The sequence below is a fragment of the Aquila chrysaetos genome, chromosome 26 (genome assembly GCF_900496995.4).
Source record: "Aquila chrysaetos chrysaetos chromosome 26, bAquChr1.4, whole genome shotgun sequence".
In the NCBI taxonomy this organism is placed as follows: domain Eukaryota; kingdom Metazoa; phylum Chordata; class Aves; order Accipitriformes; family Accipitridae; genus Aquila; species Aquila chrysaetos.
In genome coordinates, this window is record NC_044029.1 from 14,144,388 (window position 1) to 14,165,292 (window position 20,905).

The window sequence follows — 20,905 nt, forward strand, 5'->3', positions numbered from 1 at the left end:
TCACTGTCTCTACCTCAATGTAGAAACTGAGAAGTGAAGATACAATAGCCTTTCTAACCTGTTCCTCTAAGAAAACACAAAAACCCCTAACCTGCACAAGTAGAGCACATGGGTGTAGTAGTGTTCCACGCCTGGCTGCCTTCTGCCACAAGGTTAGACAAGGAGAGGGACAAAGAAATTAAGTATGCACTGACTGAAATTAAAAGGAAGGAAATCCCATTCCCCAGCAGCATTTATTTGTATTTAGAGTGTGAAGGCATAGAGACATAACAGGACATGAGGGCAGTACACTGGATAATGAGCTTTCTTCAAGTATTTGCACTCTGTCACACTTAGTAAATCCATAACCACAGCTGTGAGTTCCTGTTTGTGAACCTGGTATTTTTTATCTATACATATCAAGCATTCATAGAATTCCAGAATATGAAACAACCCAAAACATACAAGATTTGTCATAAGAAAACATTACAGTTGGTACAACTGATCACAAGTTTACAATAGCTTTCTTCTCTCAGTGGGACAAGAAACTTTTTTAAAATATAAAAGCAGAGCAGATAACCAACATGAAATGCTCAGCATTTGTCATGCAAGGAGAGATTGATGATTGCATCAGCCTCCACAGAGGCTAGTTGGAAGCTATCCGAGAGTGATGACTAAACAGAAACTGATCCGTTGTTTGCCGATTGGCAGAGACTAGTATTGCCAGAGCTAGGAATGCAGAAAGCAAAGACAAATAGTAGTAACCCCATTGCTTCTACATATGCATTACAACACCACCAACAGGCAACATTTCCTGGAAAGAGCAGGAAACTAACGGAACAATTGTTTTAGGGTGGGGGTAGGCAATGCTGTATTTCATCCCAGCCATTCAAAAAGCAATGCTAAGGATGGGTCTGTGTTACTAACACAATACTTCCTTCCTTCTCTTAACTTGCCATCATAATCCACTTCAGAGATAGCTCCATCTCCCATACAAGCAAGCTGAAATCCCTAAGTCCCTGAAAAAGAATCTGTGTCCCATGATGCCAAGCACTGCAGTATCCACATACTGAAAGAATGGTCAAGATGCCTTGCAGGCTCCCATCAAAGTACAATTCAGTGTCATTTTAAGCCTCAAACCAACTTCTCTAACCAGTATGGGCACATCTTACAGTTGATTGTTTTGCAATTACTCTATGTTACAAAACAATGGGAAAGTAGACTGGCAATCGGAGGTGCATTGGATACTCTGCTGCCTCTTGCTATTTGAAACATTCACCACAGGAGTCAGATTGCAGGGTGTAACTACAGGCAGGACGCTTGCTCTTCACCATTTAATATAGCCCCTTTAATGAGATGCTGACAGACTTTGGAAACACTAGATCTGTGAAGGAACTACGTTTACTCTAAAAAGCTCTTAAGATTTCAGTTTCCTGACCAAAAAATTCTCACCAAATAGAAAATACACTTTCTGACACAAAGACAGTAGGATATAGCTACTGACTTTTTAAAAGTGCCAGCAAAAGGGCTAAGAACAGCCAAAGCAGGAACTGTGCAAAATCCTCTTACCTTGCCCTGCTTTTTCCTGTTGCTTGCTCTTTTCACTCACTATGTCCATCCAGTTCAAATCCACTGCATCAGCTGAACAGCACTTTTCACTAGGGAAGTGTGCACAAACATTCATTGTGGTGGCAGGACATCAGTAGGATACAAACACATAACAGGCAGAAAATTCCCAGTCTTGAGCCTCCCATGTTTGACTTGTTTTTGCTCCTCCCTTAGTTAGCATACAGGCGGCGTGCCTGAGGCTATCATTAAACTGGCTAATGTGGTTCAACAGCAACTGCTCCTTCCTCATGAACTGTTCTGGGCTGCCAGGGACCAGTTTTGAGAATCAAAGCTGCATTTTTATGGGTCCCTGCTCACACTAGTCTCTGGGGTATATGTTAGCATAAGGTAGAGCAACCTCGCTGAGCCTGGTTTGGCATCTTAAAGCCATCTTTCATCACATCATACTCAGATAGGTTCAGAAATTTGTAACAAAAAAACCCCCTGCGGTCTCAGTTTTTACCAAATCTCTTTGTAAGCTAGGCCACTGCCCCCCAACCTCCAGTAATTTCAGGGCCACTTTTATTACAGACTGTTCATCAAGTTTCAAATTCTGTGACTTACTAAAATTGTAAGAGATCACAATTTTCAGATATGACTGTAGCAAGAATTTCCAGCTGTTTTCTTGTATCAATTTTCAGTACACATTTTTCCCCCTTTCTATTGATCCATTTCCACTTACATGCATTTTCACTTTTAATATCAGGCATTGATAGAATAGCAGACATGCTAAAGAAGTTCTTGTTTCCCTAGTCGATTGATCACTTGGAATTAATTTATCACAGAAGTATCTTCATGTAAATGCACTGATACATAAAATACTCTTAAGACATATTTAAGAATTCCAGCTGCAGCAATGCACTGGGAAAGTTAAGGTTTGTGAAGCCTCTGCTAGAAAGTATTTTAATATTTTTTTCAAAATTTCTTTTATCCAGAAATGCCATATAGAATATTCCTACAGCATTTGACAATGCCAAGTTACCCGATATTAAAAATGCTACGTCCTTTTCAGTGTTGGCTTTTGCCCTGCTAACATTTTCTCTGGGTTCAAAGAAAAGTATTCTATTTGATTGAGCCTGATAAGTTCAGTGAGCTTATCGGATGAGAAAATCCAGTAAGACAATCATCATCATGCCTGTATGATCAAATAACTAAAGATTTAAGTACTGTCAGTGCTATCAAGTGCTTTCCTCTTCTCTTTCCACTAAGAAAAGCCTGATTAGGCAGTTTCCTGTTCTGAAAAAGAGAAACTACTTGTTCTCTTCCACTAAGAGTCCCAAATTTGTTGACCTTTCAGAACGGAGTAATGGTTAACTTGAAAAAGGGTCTGCAATTTAACAGTTTCAACAGCTCAAAAGAGATCTGTTACATGAGTTTGGATCTGTCACAGGATATCAACTACTTGGCAACAGGTGAGAAAGTAGTCCTTGCTCTCTCCAATCCTCTCAACTTGGATCTCTTCTAAGACACTTCCAATATCCGGGAAACAGGAGTCAGGTACCAGAGGTAGCAAGGACTCACCATTAAACTTCCAATATTCTCTCTTCGCTGGTTTGGAGGCAAGATATGACCAACTGTTGGGGAAGACTGTTGCAAAACAGCTACTCATCATCCTTTGTTGTCATACTTTCAAATTGCATTGCTTCTGGGTGACCTACAATGAAGTACTAAAATCCCTTGCAAGAGATCAGTGAGACTAGATACACTGAAAAAAATGACGTGTCAAGAAATAAGAACAGCTCATCTTGAGAAAAAACAACATTCTCAAACCAAGAGGAACTGGGTATTACTGCTGTAGTACCTATCCCTGTCTGGAAGAGCTAGAGAAGCAAGCAGAGAACATGTATGTTTCCTTTCTTGTACAGGGAGATCTCCAGCACCAAAAGTTTCCTGTAGTAATAATTCATTAACAACAAGGATCAGTGCAGCCGACAAGCAGGAAGAGAGGGACAGGAGCCCTCTTTTCACACTCTGCAGCTGCACCAGGTCATGCTGCTTGCCCGAGTGCACAAAGCAGTGGAAATAGATGGAAACAATTATTTTTGCAGTCTATCTTTCAACATCCTGGTATTGAATAAATACCATCAAAGCTCCAAACTGTCCAGTGGAATGAGTATGCAGCTCCTCCCTAGTCACAGACATTATTTTGAGGCTGTAGAATACGCCAATCAATTGAAGGTTTTGGCTAAGGTTGGTAAACTTAAGTCTTTGGAAAAAATTAAGAATCAAAAAAGATCAGCTTGAAATAAGTTTTCATTTTGGAATTAGAGCAATTTATCATTTTAATCAGATTACAGTAAAACTTTCTGCAAGCTAAAATATTTTCAGTTATCTTGGACAGAAAAATCTTTGTCATAATGGTGACAGTTTCATAGATTCTCACTTTTCAAGCCACCTCAAGACAAGAAACATTCCAGATTTTCCTCAACTCTCAAAACCATTTCTCCATCTCATTCTGCTCAATGCAGTGGCCAATGACAGCTCCAAAAACACAATAACAATGTATACTCTTCCCTCTTATTTGATAGAAAAAGCATAAATTCGATAGACAGGTACTGAGATGCACAGGTTTGTCCTAAATAGAGGAAAAAATCCTGGCATTGAGCAGAATCACCCAAAGAGTAGCATGAGCAACAGTGCCCAGCACAGTTAAAAGAGAGCTAGTTTGGGGGCTTTCTTGAGCTTGTGCAGCAGCTAGTGCCAAAGATCTCGGTCTTCATCTGCAACTCCTCAACACAACTGTGGTAAAAGTTATCCTCACTACAAGATACATTTCCTGACTTCCTAAGCTTTGATGCAAACTAAGATTAACAAAGCCAGTTAACTGTAAACTCACAAATTAGCATATTCTAATCAAGTTTTAAGTAGGTTAGAATTGTGTCTGAAAGCCAGTTCAAAGTTAGTTATATTCTCTTTAGTGAAGCAAAAATGGTATTTCACAGAAGGAAAAACAACCTAGGAAGTAATCTTAGAAAAGTCTTGAATTAGACAACTAACACTGCTAAGAGATGCCAGCAACTCCACCAAGAAATGGTTAGCTCAGCACCTCACTCACCAGCCCACTGCCAGCACCTTCAGTTTTACCAGTACCTTCAGTTTTTCCTACCTCCCTTTTTCTTTCTGCTTCTCCTTTTCCTTCCATAAAAAGCAGAAAAATGAGAGGTGGCCAGCTCCAACTCTCTTATTCCTACACTCTATCATTCATACCACTTAAATGCTTTCAGCTTGTGGAGATTCCTGACCTCCATTTGTCCTCAAGCAGAACTCCCATTCCTCTTACCTTCTTTCAACTGTTTTTTCTGACAGCATCCAACATTTTCAAAGAACTCCATCTGAGCTCCAACCACCTTCCATGACCTCATACCTTTTTGCAAAACTTTTTTCATCTGGCTTGGAATCTAAAGTAGAAATTGAATTACTAGGTTCTTCAAGAGCTGTAAGCAGAAATACAAGTTAAACACCTAGAACAACAAAAGTGGCAGGATTAAAAAGTATCCCTTAGCCTTTTCTATGTGGTAGTAAGCAAGAACGCCTGTCCACAATGTTCGAACGTTGGAGAAAAAGCATGTAATCAAGGCAACACTCAATTACTTGACTGTTTCAAGAGACCAGCCAATACAGTTCATCTGGACATTGGATGTCCCCATCTTGGAACCATATGTGAGACCACTGCAAACCAGATGAAGTCATCACCCCCAGTCTTTACAGCTAGTTACACTCATCTCCAAGTACCACATATCTGAATTTATTAGAGTGTCCTTGTCTGAATCAGTCCAGCTAGTCTTTTACAACTTCTGAACTCTAGTCTAAGTGCAAGAAGACAGTGTCCATAAATAACTCCTAATAGAGACAACACACTGCTGCATTAAAGTGTTTGGACTTTGGTTTGTTAAATTTTATTTCAGCAAGTGATAAAGTTTCATAGGTAGCTGAAGTATTCATAGCAGCAGCATCAAGACTGTGAGCAAGTACTTAAAGTTGTTTTGGAAAGGTATTTATAGTAAGTTAGACCTTTTTTATTATAGTATATGAGTAATCTTTGTCAAGATTTACTCTGAGGAAGTGTGCTCAATGTTGACTTACATGCTGTAGCAGGTGTCTGGCTGATTCTATTGTGGGGATAGATAGAGGTACTTTCTAGACAGACATAGTTGTTCTCTTGCACTCTTCTCAGAAGAATGAGAAATAGCTTGCTTGTTTTCCAGCAACAGAAGTTAGCAACAAGAAAACAGTTTTCCTTAAGACATAAAAACCAGGCAATCTAGATAGATGCCAGCAAATGCACCACTCTTGAAAACCAAACCACGCAGTAGTAACACCAGGTTACTTGAGTAAGATCCTGCTCAAATATAGAAAGCCAAACTATCTGTGCTTTCCTATATATTTAATTCAAAGAACACCCTAGAGATCTTCAGAAAAGATGCTTTTTCCTGGAACTCTCATATTTTGTCTACTAACAATGAACAGCTGAAGTCTTACGTTAATCAGTCTAAACAATCCATAAAGTTTTCACTTGTGTCTTGGAAACCAACTCCCCTGACTTCATGAAGCTATACTACTTTTGTAAGGTAACATAATGATACTCTGCTAAGCACAGGTTTTAAGTTCCTTAAGTCAAATCCAACCAAACTGCAGCTTAGACAAGGAGGTTTCCAGAGAGTATTTTTCATGCTGTAGCTTAAGAAAGAAAAGTAACTTCTGAGAATTTATTTTAAAAAATTTTGCTAATAGCAACCAGAACCTTTTTAATCATACAAAATTGTGGGCTCCCTTACTCCCACCAAAGTTTTCAGTAGTAATTGTTTTAGTTTTCTAAGAGACTTAAGGGTTAGTTAGTATCAACATCACTTGGTTAGTTTTGTAATTGGTAGAAGTCACACAGAATGCCCTTATCACAGAACACACTAAAGAAAAACTATTTAGCTGCAGGCAGAAACATATATTCAACACACTGCTGCTACTTCAAATTAGTCAAACATAACATTCTCTTGGGTACACACCTACTATTAATTTCCAGACCAGAACTGTATCTGTCCACTTCAAAGAAGTGGAGAAAGTTCTGCTCTGGCGAGAACACATATGCTCTGGTGTAAGCCCTCGTGACTCATCTGCTGATCAAGTCTAGTTGAGGTTGGGTTGTTTGGTTGGGTTTTTTTTTTTTTTCCATCTCTGCAAAAAACCCACAAAATTTGAATAAAAAAATCTGGAACTCTTATTATGAGGAGATTCCAGTCTTGAACATAGTCTTGCCAATTTCACTCCTCTTATCAATATTGTATCACTTACAAGACTGACTTTCATCTAACTGTATGGATTTGAAGGTACTGGGTTTAGATCCAACTGACCGTTTTTTCAACTTTGGCAAGGCTCACTGTTAAGTTGGATATGAGAATGTTAATTTAATGGTGTTGCTGCATATACACACATGTAATCATGAATTTTAGATTCACACCAAAGCTCTATGCGGTCAAGAAACTTTATCTTCATTAGCATGAACAGATCACCTTTGTCCATTATGCATACAACAATATCAGAAGAGCACAGCAATGGTAGCTTAAGAGAAAGTATCTACACCACAGTTTAGGCAGAAAGGGAAAAAAGCACCAGGACCAGTCTGTATCAAAGCCATCTATTATTTCAGAGAAAATAAAAATCAGACTGGAGACAGCACACTTCTCTTACATATCAGAGTGATTAGTTACTACTACTCCTTTTGTGCATCGGAACATACCCACACCATTCAGTGCATTCATATGCAATACTAATTCTACCCTTCAGAAAAAGGAAGGCCAAGGAATATTCTATTTTGTCATAGACATCACCTTTACTGTTTTTCCAAGCATGACAACTTAAGTAAAAAAAAGTCAGAGCACAAAACATTTTGAAGTTTCAGCTACCACCATTTGTGTTCGTTTGTGATAGTAGTTTATACACTTTTTGTGAAAACCCTCCTCCCAAAACTTAAGTGGGCTTCAAAACGCTTTACAAGAGAAAGAGCAAGTCAGGAGTTAAATTCAGTTCTGTCTAGTATCCCCAAAGTTACAATTACATCTGGCAAGTTTCATATCTTCCATTTAATCACTCCAAATCAGAAGCAGTTCTAGTTAACGCCAATTCATTTGTTCACTCAAGCCCTGCAATACAGGGGGAAAAAAAATGCTCATTAATAGCTTATAATGCTGTCTTGGGACACAAATGTATTAATGCAGCTTAAGAGTTTCCCATGCATCTGGTTTACTGGCTACCAGACAGATGAGGGCTAAAGTTGCTTTGACTTTCTGGGGATATTCTGAGAGGCCAAAGTAACTGCAGAGGCAAGATATATGCATGCGCCAACTGTTTTAGCTGGGAGTCAAACACCTCAATGTTAAACAGCAGTCTACGGAAGCATTCTCTTCCCACTAAGGGGGTACTGTAAATACTGCTCCTCACCAGAAAAGTCTTAAAAAAAATGCTGTAGCTATGAATGTACCAAAAAAAGCTGTCTTCAGGTAGGGGGAATAGAATGAGCAATTCAACAGTACACGTGAAAAGCTTGCATCTTTCACTGACTTATTCACTTCACAATCACTGACAAGACTGATGTACATATTTCTGCACCTGCAATTGTAAAAGCAGATAAAATATTTAATATGTAATTTACAATGTATTTTACCAGCTTGGCATACAGGATGAACAGAATATATCAAAGTAGTTGACAGTTATAGGCTTGTGAAGGCCCTGCAAAAATATTACTTCAGATATCTGCTAATTTAAAAAAAAAAAAATCAATTTGCATTTTAGAAGTGATACAATTCAATCTACCACAAAATACAAAGAGCTGCAAAAACGTATACCATTCCAACAACAATGTATATAAGTTATTAAATAATGATCTGATTTAAAAGAATATAAATGAAGCCTTTAAGTAGGTCTTTTCTACATGCATATTATTCCTCATTAAAGAAAAATATGTAAAAAGGCCATTGGTAATTGCTTTGTTAACCACTGTAGAAAATGCCAATTCTCTGGTCACAGACGCCACTAGTTTAGCACTTAAGGTCTCTGCAGTGTTACATGTGATTATTTTTAAATACTGTTAATTCTATTACTCCATTGGTAAAGAATGCGTGACTTGGAATATGGCAGTCTTCATATTGAGAGGGCAGTGATGCACAGTTTTATAATTATCCAGAAGAACAGCACCCTCCACTGCTCTGTACTTGTGGCTCATCATCAATGATCTGTACACCTCGCCTTGCTATTCCTGACTGACTGGAACCATTGCCTCTTGCTCTTTCATCCACTTGAGCAGTTTCTATCATTCCTGTAAAGGAAGAAATGTATTAGATGACATTCCACTGCATTTTTACACAAGACTGAGATATTAATCTATTTGAGTTATATGCACAAAGTTCAGCAAGACTAGTTCTCCTATTCATTACGCAGAAGTACTTAGGTATCACATAGCACAGCTGCAAGAACATACTTAAATCTTCTTCCTAAAGCACCAAACATCCAGCAGCTCCTGTTGACTATGGGAGACCTTAGATGCTCAGATGTTCTGGAGTTAGTGACTTCAAAAGCTAGATTTATACACCCATATCAAGAACATTCTATAAAAAAGAAAACAAACAAGAAACCCCACACACCACATATACCACCTCATACCCCACCCCCCCCCCCAAAAAAAAACAACACCCAACCTACTCTTTGGACATGCAGGTGAAGTTTTGCTTAAATTCTTGTATCATAAGAACTCAATGAATAGGACAACTTCACTGTGTTATAACATTTTTATCCTACATTCCGTGATGTTCACCATTTGCTTAGACTGCTGTGTAAAATTTGCATCATTACAACTTCAAGTTTATGATTTGTAATCAACATCATTTAAGAAGATTTTTGAAAGAGGTTGAAACAGAGGGTTTGAAGCAGGCAACAGGGAGACCAGTCACATGAAGTTTGATGTTACTATTTACACATGCCGAGTGAAACAGCAGTCAGTGCTCCAACAAATGACAAAGACATTTTTGGAATACAGCATGAATTTGCAGTATTTTAAGCATCCATACATCAAGCTTCCATAGCTGTTACAGTACATAGGTGGCTTGAAGTAGACTCAGATGAAGTCAGTTCTTAGTAATAGTTTACATTAAGGCTTCTCTGTATCATTTTAAGCATTCTGAAGCCTTGAGCATTTTGTGAATGAGCTCTTTACCAAAGCTAGATAATACCTACTTTTACAAAGGTCAAGAAACAGTTCTTCAATTCCTTTGTTCTGTTTAGCTGAAGTATGATAATGTTTTGCTCCAACAGATTCAGCATACCTGTAGGAATGCAGATACAGAACTTCACTGTACTAAAGGACTCAATCTTTCTAAGCCACTTTACATGAAGCAAAAACATGATCACAAGAGGTTTTATTCCAAGTTCAGAGTTAATTTAACAATAACATGCTGATTTAATATAAAAAGGGAATTATGTGGTTAAAACTGCCATGATTGTTGAAAAACACTAGATGAAATAAAGAAAGTTTCATGTCTAGAAATGCATTGAAACTGTAAATGTTGACTGTAATCATGCACAGCTCTCAAGTTATACTTCGGTGAGTAAGGACATTATGTGACTGATACTAACAGAACACTTAACACAGCACTCAATGAGGCACTGCTGGTTTACGCCTGCCAGTTGTTAACAGCTTCACAAGTTTATTACTGCAGCATAATTCTGCAATGACTGTTTCTATTAATAATTGGTGTGACTTACGTTTCTGCTTCTTGCACTGAAACATGTCTCTCTTTTTCCAAGTCTATTTTGTTACCTGTTGGAAACAAGTTAATCTTTCAAGTCTTTGTACTACAAAATTACCCAAAAGAAAGCAGTCATGTAATTATTGTACACCATCATTTTCTCACAAGCTGTCCCAGGTAGAGACTGACTCTTACACAAGTCTCAGTTTAGAGCACAATGATATAAGAATCTCCTTTCACTCAAGCATTTACAGGCAATGAAGTTCTACTTCTCTAGAGAGATCAGAAGAGCTAAATACCTCCATATAAGCCACAGATTCAGCCTTTTGCTTTTCTTTTGTAAATTATTAGCAGCTTATCTGTGCTGCATAGGTAGTTTTTGGAGAACATCCATATATCTATCCTCCTGGAAGTGTTTTAATCACTAGATCTGATTTTAAATCTAAACCCAGTATTTCTGTTTGCATTGAAATATCCAAGCTTTAAGACTCATCCCACCCCCCCCCCCCAAGCACTTGATTATGAAAACAGACAAGCATCCAGTCTATGCCACTGAGAACAGTAAAAAACCAAGACGTTTGAATACTTGCAAGAAGGATAACACACATTTGAGGTTTATGTTTCTCTTTGTTAAACTGCAGTCTGCAGGTGTCTGTACTATGCACTTCTGACATGGTGTATCACTAAACAGCCTGTTTTTCAAAACTGATTCTTATTTGCCTCAATGTGACCTACTGAAACTTCTAGCTCCAACTGAATTTTAAATATGAAATTAACATAAGCTTTACCCCTTCACTTGTACAAGCTGTCAAAGGAGTGTTTGGAAGATGCTATTAATCAAAAGAAACATTTCTGATTTTCAGCATCACATGTTAAAAAAGAAAGACTTACCTACTATACATAAACAGATTTCATTTCCCAACATTTTTCTTAATTCCTTTACCCAGTTTTTTACCTGCAAAAAGAACAGAAGTAAGTTTATTTTCACCTGATATACTACTAGCTCAGGCACTGCGGAACTGACCCACTTCATTCATTAACTGTTTACTCTAAACTAGAAACAAACATGTTTAGAGCAACACAGATGGACAAAATATTCTTTAGATAGCTATGCATGGCTCTTGTTCAGCAGGTTTTAGTTTGCAGTTGAAATTAAGAGCAAATGACTTAGATAAAATGGTTCAATTACTCCAGAAATATAACTCACCACACTCATGTTAGCCCCACTCCAAAGAACAAGTTCACTGCATTGGCCACTTTAGGTCAGGCATGAGATCTTTTATCAACAGGCACTTACTGACAGATCACAAATGGTACTTTAAAGGTAGAGGTACCTGAACTGAGTTGTTCAGGTTAGATTATAACAGATGTTTGCTTCCTGAGAGAACAGATAGGACAAGAGTGTCGAGTCAGCTGATGGTATGGTTATCTGTTATCAATTCTGCTGTCATGCTTTGAAGTTGTATGATCACTGCATTGACTTAGGGACTGCTATTTTAAGGGAATTTAAGTCATGAGGAGAAGCAATCACTTCAAGAACCTAAAAATAGTCAGGATACACGATAGAGGTAGTTATGCAGCAACTTCTGCAAATTAACCTTCCCTCTTTTTTTCTGAGAATAAGTGTTTTAATATCACAGAATTTTACTAAGTAGTGCCTTTTCATGCTGAGCCCAAGTTGACTCACAAGTCATCACAATTCTGCAGATGAGCGGCAAGAGTTTAACTGTTAGCACAAATGCTTTACTTGCCCTACATCAGACTATTTAAAATACTTAAGCTGTTGTGGAACTATACCTTTACACTACTTCTATCACTGCTAACCCAAGCCTTGCCCATAAAAGCACAATTTCTTACTCCTCTACACAGAAGTCCTACTAGTTTTGCCACAAGCTAACCAGAGACAAACTCACTTAGGAAAAAGTGTCACCATTTTTTCAGCTGGAACATCCTAGAGTGATAGCACTGATTTGACACAGGGTTGAAAAAAACCTCACCTGCTCAGACTGATCAACTAATACTGCTATAAAATAATTAGCTATCAAATTTCAGGTTTTGATGAGGATTTGAAGTCCAAATATTTATTATCACTGAAAAAGTAGTGTTTCCACTATCGTGTATTGCAATTTCAGAGTTCAGATTTGTAAAAGGTCATGTCACTGAATATCTTCTAGTAATTTGGTTTATACAGTAGAGATCAGTATTGCATACTATCACAACAGTACTGGTTTAAGTTTATAGCCTGTCACAGGTAACTTGCACTCCTAATTCTCTGGTGTTCTTTGAATACCTCTGCTAGAACTTTAGTAGACTAAAAAAGTCAGCCTTCAAAAGAATACTAATGAGGCATATACTTCCATTATATGGTCTAAATTTGCAGATGTAATATATATTGCTATTGCTGAAAACAGAAGATTCCCATTTACACACTCATATCACAGATTATCTTTCAATCAGTTAACATCTCACACAGGTAAAAATCTGTCCAGTACCTTTTGAAAAGAGTCTTCATCTGTTATATCATATACTAGGATAGCGCCATTAGAATCCCTGTAGTAGATCGGCCCCAATGCATGAAATCTTTCTTGACCAGCTGTATCCTGTATTTAAAATACACTTGTTAGCATTTAAGACAAAGCAAACAATACTTCAAGAAACTCCAAATACTTTGAAATTTTACTTTATTAAGAAGTGCCTAACATTTAAGTTCTAGTAAACCTAAGTAATCTTTCAGGAAAATATTCTATTTAGCTAGGGGAGGGAAAATAGGAAAGTAAACGTACCCATATTGCAAGGTTTACTCTTTTCCCACCAATATTTAGCTTCTTTGTAAGAAAAGATGCCTGGAAAGCAAAACAGATTAGAGTTAAGTTTTACACACAAATGTCTCATTTGACTTCAGATTAATTTACTAATAAAAACATCTGAATCAATAAAAGACAGATTTTTGGATCAAAATACTCTTTAAGCCAGAAGGCTGAGTCAATACTAAACCAGTTAGTCATTTCACTAGTTTGCCAGGACATCTATTCTAAATAAATTTGGCTTAAGCCAATCATTTACTACATCTTTTTGCTGTTGTTTTGAATGACTTGGAAAGGATAAGAGAGTTGTGTGGAAAGAGTCTTAATTCACAACACTGATAAATCTAAGCTGAACTTGAAGCATTTTACAAGCATACATGAAGTTTGGGTAGGAACCAGCCTAACAGGATTTTTAATTTGCAGGAATTAGGCAAAGTAGTTCACTGTTAATGAGCTGCTAGAACAAAATAAAATAGTTTGAGTTTATTGCTAGAAGTCTCAGAACACTAGTATTCTGCAAGTCTCCTTGTCTGTATCTTTTCCCTTTTTTAGCTGAAGTGAGCCCACAACTCTTCCCTTCTGTTTCTGAGGGCTTTTTTGGGGCAGGTGTGGTTTGCATTTTGGGTTTGGTTTTTGTTTGTTTTTTGTTTGGTTTTTTTTTTTTTTCCCCAGACACTGTTCCCAAAAGCTCAGCAACGTGCTTCTCAGCTAACACACAGAAAGAAAGCAAGTAGCAGGGTAAGAAAAGCCTCAGAATAAGCATACAAGCTGCTCTAAGAATTCCACTACATTATCTTCTGAAAATGTTTTTCAGGACCAGAGCATATTGCAAGGTTAGTCTAATTTCAGTAACTCAAGAGTGTGTCTGTTCTTCTCCAAGCCTGCATGATCCACGTTTTCAACCACCACCTCCGTTACCAAGTGTATAATTGGGTGGCTAAAAAGGGGTATAATTCAATACAAGTTTAACAAGCTAGAATGGGGTCTGAAGGAGTTGATACATTAAGAATATGCTCCCCCTGTTCTGCAAACTGGCAGTAACAGGTTAACATCAGACAATTCTGTTGCCAAGGGTTAACTTTTGCTCAATATGAGCTCTCTGTATAAGCACTGACCAGGCATTGAACTAACTAAAAGTCATGTGTATGTGGAAACTGTCATGGGCCAGATCAGGTGCTTGAACCAGCTTGCTGCTTAACTACACAAGTAACTAGTACGCACACAGAAGACCACGGTAGTTCAATTTACACCGGCTGAAACTGCTGTGAAAGTGCCTCTCTGGAGTGCTGCTTGTATTACAGTTAAAGTCATCCAACACTCAGCTGCTAGAGCAGCTCCTGTTCTTCAGCTACTTCCCCAACATCAGCTCTGGCACCTGTATAACCTAAGGTGAGATGATTCAAGAAACTTTTTTTTCTTTTTTTGAAGTAAACTGTACCTTCCCCCAAAGCCTTCAACAAAGTCTGATTAACAACACATAGAGAAAAGAGAGACCAGAGGAAAGAAAAACAATGAGAAACTTTCCAAAAGCAGATAGCAAAGAACTAATCATTATGACCACTGTATTCAACATAACTACAGCATTAATAATGCTACCCCTTCAGTCTACAGTGAGGTGACATAAGTCAACTTCAGAAAAAGTTCCAGACAGCATGTTAAAACTATTTAACACTCTAACCAACTGTTATAACAGCAGAGTAGCAAATCTTAAACATCAGGAAAACTTTAATTCTTTAATAAAAAACACTGCAGAAAGTTGTTTATGGCTTTCAGCTAGCTGTCCCTAAGGATCATCTGATCAGCGTCTAGTCTTAGTATCATAATTTGTTCTACCACACCAGCGTTTAAAAGCTAAAAGCTTAGAGGTGACTTCAGAAGTTTTAATTCACTAACACTTGGGCCATATTAAGAGAAGGTATGGTTAGGCACAATGAATCAAGCTTACCTGACAATATTTTATTGATCTGCTGTACTACAGTACTTGATATTCTATTGTAAATCTCAAAGGCAAAAGCTCTTCTGAGCACCGTTTGCTTTTGTCACAACACTGACAATCAAGTCTGCTCAGTTGATACGAGTTTCACATAAGTGTTTGAGAATCACATTTCTGGACCAAAAGGCAGAAAAATCCTTCACAGAATTTATATTTAATCCTACACAGGATTTATATTTAAAAAAACCACAGAACTCGGTACCCATAAAGTTATAACATCATGGCTTTAGACATTGGCCCAATTAATAGTACAGCTATCTTTACTATCTGACAGAGCAAATATTAAAGTAGGCTTATCCCCATTGGCAAGTTTTGCTTAAGTATCACCAGTCCTTCAGGTCACTACAGCTTTTGATAGTAATACTGTCTTTTAACACTAAGAGTAGAATATTTCTCCTATATACCCTATTCCCCTATATACTCCTATATACGTTCAAGTAAGGCTTTTTAATGTCTCCTGAAAAAAAAAAAAAAAAAATCACAGGAGACTGGCAAGGGTATTTAGTATTGGGCTATTGTACTCGCTCTCTGTATTAAAACTTGATGAATTTGTACTAATTAAGACTTTAGACAGACTAAAACTTAGGCCTCTAACCAAAAAAGGAGAGACAATATCCTATATCAGATATCCTGATTACAAGCAAGTTTGTCTAAAAAGCTTGCCCAATAACAAGATTGGAACCTCATATTTGAAGTAGTCATGGTTAGTAATGAGCAGAAGGTTTTGTGAACATGCTGCAAGAAAGAGTCAATACTATATTACAGATTAAACACTTCATTCATCTTCATTGTGTTCACATAATTGAAGAATATAGTTAGCAGGCTCCATCCTTGAATTAATAAGTATGGGCAAGTTTGGCATATTTGCCATCGGTAAAGTGCATTTTACAGCCACAGTAGCAAACATGCCAAAGACAAACCACCTAACACCTACCTTTTAACACCACCCCCCCCCCGCCCCACTTCAAGTGCTATTTGTCTCATGGAAGAGCAAGGTTACTACTCTTCACTCATTCTGAGGTTAAAGAGCAAAAAAAACAAATCAGGTGAACAGCAGGACTATGCAGTTTTTAGAAATCTGGGGGGAACCCAACATGGAAGGAAGAACCTTAACTACTGTTTTGAGATAGTTTAGGAGCCTAGTTTAAGGAAAAGGTCAGCTACCAAGAGCATCAAAGCCTTTGAAATCAGGACAGTCTTGACAGCATTAGGTAGTTACACATAGAAGAGGATTCAACATTTTTTCTAATCTCCCAAGAATTTACCAAATTGAGTACTACAGATTTCAGTCCAAGTTATGACTCGACTTACAGTAACTCTTTTCCATATTATTTTTATTACTATGACAATTCATTCTTTCTAGGACTTTCAAAAACCCACAAATATATAGGACCACAGTTAATTCAAAGATAAGTAATCTCAAATACCTCTTTGACATAAGCTACTAATTTTGGTATTTTTACTCTAGTGTCTTATGACTAGTCTGAAGACTACTTACACACTTAGAAGAAAAGGATAATGCAATTATAAGGAGCTAAAATTCCATTCTCTTTATGTGCCTGTAGAAAGTCTTTTCTTTTAATTCTTTCTTCTAAGACCTCAGTTTCACTCATCCATCAGACCCTGTTAGGAACTGATAAAGGGGCCTGAGTAGAACACAAGGAAGACTCAGCTGCAAAAGATTCTCTTGAAAGTCACTGAATAAAAGCAGATGTGTATCACCTGCCCCTCTACTACTTCATCTTCAACAGAGGCAAACCAGGCATACCAACACTGCATATAGCACTGAACCTCCTTGTGTTGTCTTCCCCCCACCCCAGCTATCTGAGACAGCCAAGACAGCTTTTCCAGGTTATGCAAGTCCAGCAAAGCAATCAGGATCTGTATAGCATTATTAGCACCACGTCAGCAGCTCTCTTGGGTTGGATATTTTGCAGTTCTCCACACATTTGAGAGATTATTACACAAAAGTTGTATTTATCTTGAGTAATTAACTAACAGAAAGTGTCTACCCAAATTTAAAAAAAAAGTTTGACAGTAGATTTATTATTGGAGTAATTCCAGCACAGTTCACTTGGTATCAATTTATAGCTTAGCATTATTTTATCAAGACAAGAGCACTGACCTCCATATTTCAATCAATGGGAACCAATTCTAACTGTCCCACCGGGTCTGACAAGAGGTTATGGATTGTGTTCAATGTTTGCAAAAAACCTCTACCTTTCCTGCATCAGCTTTTTCACATTATTTTAGGTAAATGTTTTCTTATGTGAATCAGTAGCAACCTTAATTTCAATTTGCAGGTCATCAATATCTTAAGTAGAGGACTTGAAGCTAACATAACTACAGCAACACATCCCAGCAGCCTCCTAACCTCAAAGGAAGTTCCAGTTCACCATTTCCCTCTAGCTAGCATTTAGGGAAGGGGGACGTGGAGAGAAGAGAAACAGCTCCCTTTCGGTAAAAGCCTTCTGTTACTAGCACAAAAGAAACTCTCCTATTTGGGTGTACACAGGTTAACTTCACAAGAGAACAATACTTAACTGTTAGAATTCAGACAGGAAAGCATAGATATACATCCGATAAAAGATATCCACACTGACTAATTTAAAGACTTCCTGTGCTCTCCCCCACCACTGGGCTCACACGGCAGGAAGCACCAGCCAACATCACTGAATAAAGTTTCCAGAAGGCTACAGTCTCACCCCCCTTTCTGTTGCAATCATACTGGAATAGAGCACTACACAGTACTTTCTTTTTTCCAAGTCAGAGATTACCATGGATGGAGAACCTCATCTCAGTATCTACCGATCTGTTCATATGATTCATCACTGTGGCTCCTTTGCTGAATCAGGAGCTAAGTATTTATCTAATTTTGGCTTTATTGGAACAAAAGTAATTTGGTGCAATAATTTGAACTGATGCCATGAAACACAGCCACCTTACCAGATTAAGCCTTTAATCTTAAAAAAAGAGATGTTTTGCAAAAATGTCACTTCATTGATTAATCAGATATCCTAGTTTCTCCTTATCTTATTTTTTTAAGGGATGTTTTAATTTGCTAGTGGAAGAACTTACTAAAACTTTCTTCTAGAACTGTAAGACATAGGAAAACAAGAATAATAAAGATAATACTTCACAATTGCACATGATGTGCAGCAAGATTCAACAGCAACTGACATTGTATTTTACAATCAATAAGATGTATATGTGGCTAAGGAGGCTCAGAACAGAAAAGGAAACAAGTTGAGAAACACAGTGCAGTCAGTTAAAAGATACAGGTAGCAACCAGAAACCTAATCACAGTGGAGAAACAAAATCTCAGTATCAAGTGTGACCATGTACTTCCGCTGCTCTACAAGCACACACCCCCACCCCCAGACAGACAAACCCAAAAGCTCTCAAGCTATAGTATCTAGAGACATTTTCCTGTCAACATTTTGGAGGCATTTAAAGGTCCATTTTATGACATCTGAGACCCCGAGTCTGTATTTCAACTCGCTTTTTGCTTCTAATTTTAGGTTTTCCACTACAAATCTAAAGAAAACGATTAACAAAAAAAAACACCGAGCTGCATCACACAACAAACTACTCAGCTCTACTCTTTCTACATGGGATATCAGAATTCAGCTATACACAATCATTCTGATGCACTTTAAACGATTATTTGCTCAATACTACACTTCAGGTGAAAATTACAACTGCAGCTCTGACACCTACAAGCTACTAGTCATTTCTGTAGCATAGCGAATATTAATTACCTCTACGGCAATCAGAGCTACAATCAGCTTACCATAAATACCACACCATGCCTAGTAACCCTACCAATAGATCGATCCAACAGCAGGGTATGCACGTAGGGTAATGAAGTTTAAAACATGTTCTTTTTAGCTCTTCTAGCAAAAATGGAGCAACAGTATCTGTTTATGAAAAACTTCACTGTATTGTTTCTAGTGCACCTCTAACGTTTCTTTGGTTTTAAGGGAAAGTTTCACTATTAAATACTTCCGGATACCCAGCCCACAAGAATTTTCCCCTAAACATGCAGGAATAGTGCACAACTACCCTACAGCTCTTTTTTGGCATCACCTACTATTTATTCTGTACTTCACGGAACTTCAACAGTAATTCAAAACCCACTAGTGGCCCACATGGTGGCAGGGTTTGTTTGTTTATTTACAAAAAAAAAAAAAACATATCAAGAGCAGTATACATTACAGGGCTAAAACCACACTTTCACATACATGCGCACAACTGCTAAGAAAGATGCTGTGCAACTGGAGTAACTGCAAATAAAAATGTTAAGCAAGCAGAGACATCCCAAAAGACTTAACATACAACCCACTGAGAACCAGGCCAAAATTCAGGGAGATAACGTGACAAGCAAATAAGCCTTAAGAATCTTTTCCGTTATTGAATCATGAACCTTAATCTCAAAGGCCATTTTTTGAAAGCTGTCCTCTTTGAACAGTAGTATTTAGGTAGTTCAAGGGTTAGGATTTGAGAGCATGAGGAAGACTGTCATTAACAGAAACGCAGCACATACGAAACACTTAGTCATCAGTCCGCTACCAATGATGACAGTAACAACATTACTTTCAAACAATACTTCCCAAAATTCAAACGAAGACATTCATACACATAACTGGAAAAAACGAGCAATTAGTATTCAGAATAGAAGCGAGACCTTTTAAGTACCGAAAGCTTAAGCCCGAGGCGTAAAAAGAAGCCAGAAAACCAGCTTCCAGCAAACTCGGCAGGGGACAGCCACCATTTAAAGAGCGGCAGCAGGTCGCTCCGGCCACGGGCGGGCTGGCACCGGCCAACAACCCTAGAAAGTGCGCCAGGGAAGGGGAGAAGGGAAGGGGAGAAGAGCAGCGGACCCCCCCCGGACCCCCCCCCAACACAATCCCGGCCCCGGTAGCTCGGGGCAGGGGCTCCCGGCCCGGCCCGCACCTGCAGGGTGGTGATGTGTTTATCGTTGAACTTGTTCTCGCAGTAGCGTAGCACCAGGGAGGTTTTCCCCACGCAACCCTCCCCGAGCAAAACCACCTTGAAGGAAAAGCTGCGGCCCCCGGCCGCCGCGCCGGCCCCCGCCGCCGCCATCCGCGCCCCGCCGTCCGCCGCCTCACATCAACGGTCCGCAACGCGGCCGCGGGGCGCCGCCGCCCACCGGGACGGAGACTCGCGGGGGCGGGAAGCGAGAGGGGAAGCGGGGAAGGAGAGGGGAAGGCACCGCCGGAGGAACGGAGCCGAGGGAAAAGACGCCAACAACCACAACGCTCCCCGCTGCCGACGGCGCCGCTGCCCCTAATGGCGTCTTCTTCCTCCTACGTCACGCGCGGCTCGGTCACGCGCACCCCCCCCACCACCTCCCTCACGACGCCGACCAATGGGAGGGGTGGACGCCGCCACGGCGGAGAGAGGCCCCGCCCAAGAGCGGCGGAGGGGAGGGGGCGGGGCGTGAGAGGGGAGGGGCGGGGCTTGCCTCGGAGGGCGGGGCGGGGGGGAGGCGGCACCTGCGCCTCAGGCCGCTGCCGCGGGCAGGGCGGGTGGGCCGGTTGCGGCAGCGGGCGGGTTGTTTTGTTTTTTTTTTTTTTTCCCTTTGCCTGTAAAGGGCGGCCGGAGCGGCGGCTGGGGCGAGGGCAGCCGGCTGCGGAGGTCCGCCGTGGGGTGGGAGGCAGTTTCTCCTCAGGTCTGGCCCCGCGCGTTTCCCCAAAATACCCGCCTGTCCCCCAAAACGTGTCATGAGGGGAGCGATGAGGCAGGCGGCGGGGGGGGGCGGTCCA

General features: G+C 39.4%; 1 protein-coding gene across 1 annotated transcript; it reads right to left on the reverse strand.

Moving 5' to 3' along the window:
* Nucleotides 1-214: 214 nt before the first annotated feature.
* Nucleotides 215-20,447, reverse strand: RAB21 (RAB21, member RAS oncogene family). The gene is made up of 7 exons (XM_030002753.2): nucleotides 20,073-20,447; nucleotides 13,103-13,162; nucleotides 12,812-12,919; nucleotides 11,211-11,274; nucleotides 10,336-10,390; nucleotides 9,808-9,896; nucleotides 215-8,893 (listed from the first exon to the last, which is right to left on the reverse strand). The coding sequence occupies exons 1-7, from the start codon at nucleotides 20,220-20,222 to the stop codon at nucleotides 8,754-8,756; spliced, it is 666 nt and encodes a 221-aa protein (XP_029858613.1). The 5' UTR covers nucleotides 20,223-20,447; the 3' UTR covers nucleotides 215-8,753.
* Between the last annotated feature and the right edge of the window lie 458 nt (nucleotides 20,448-20,905).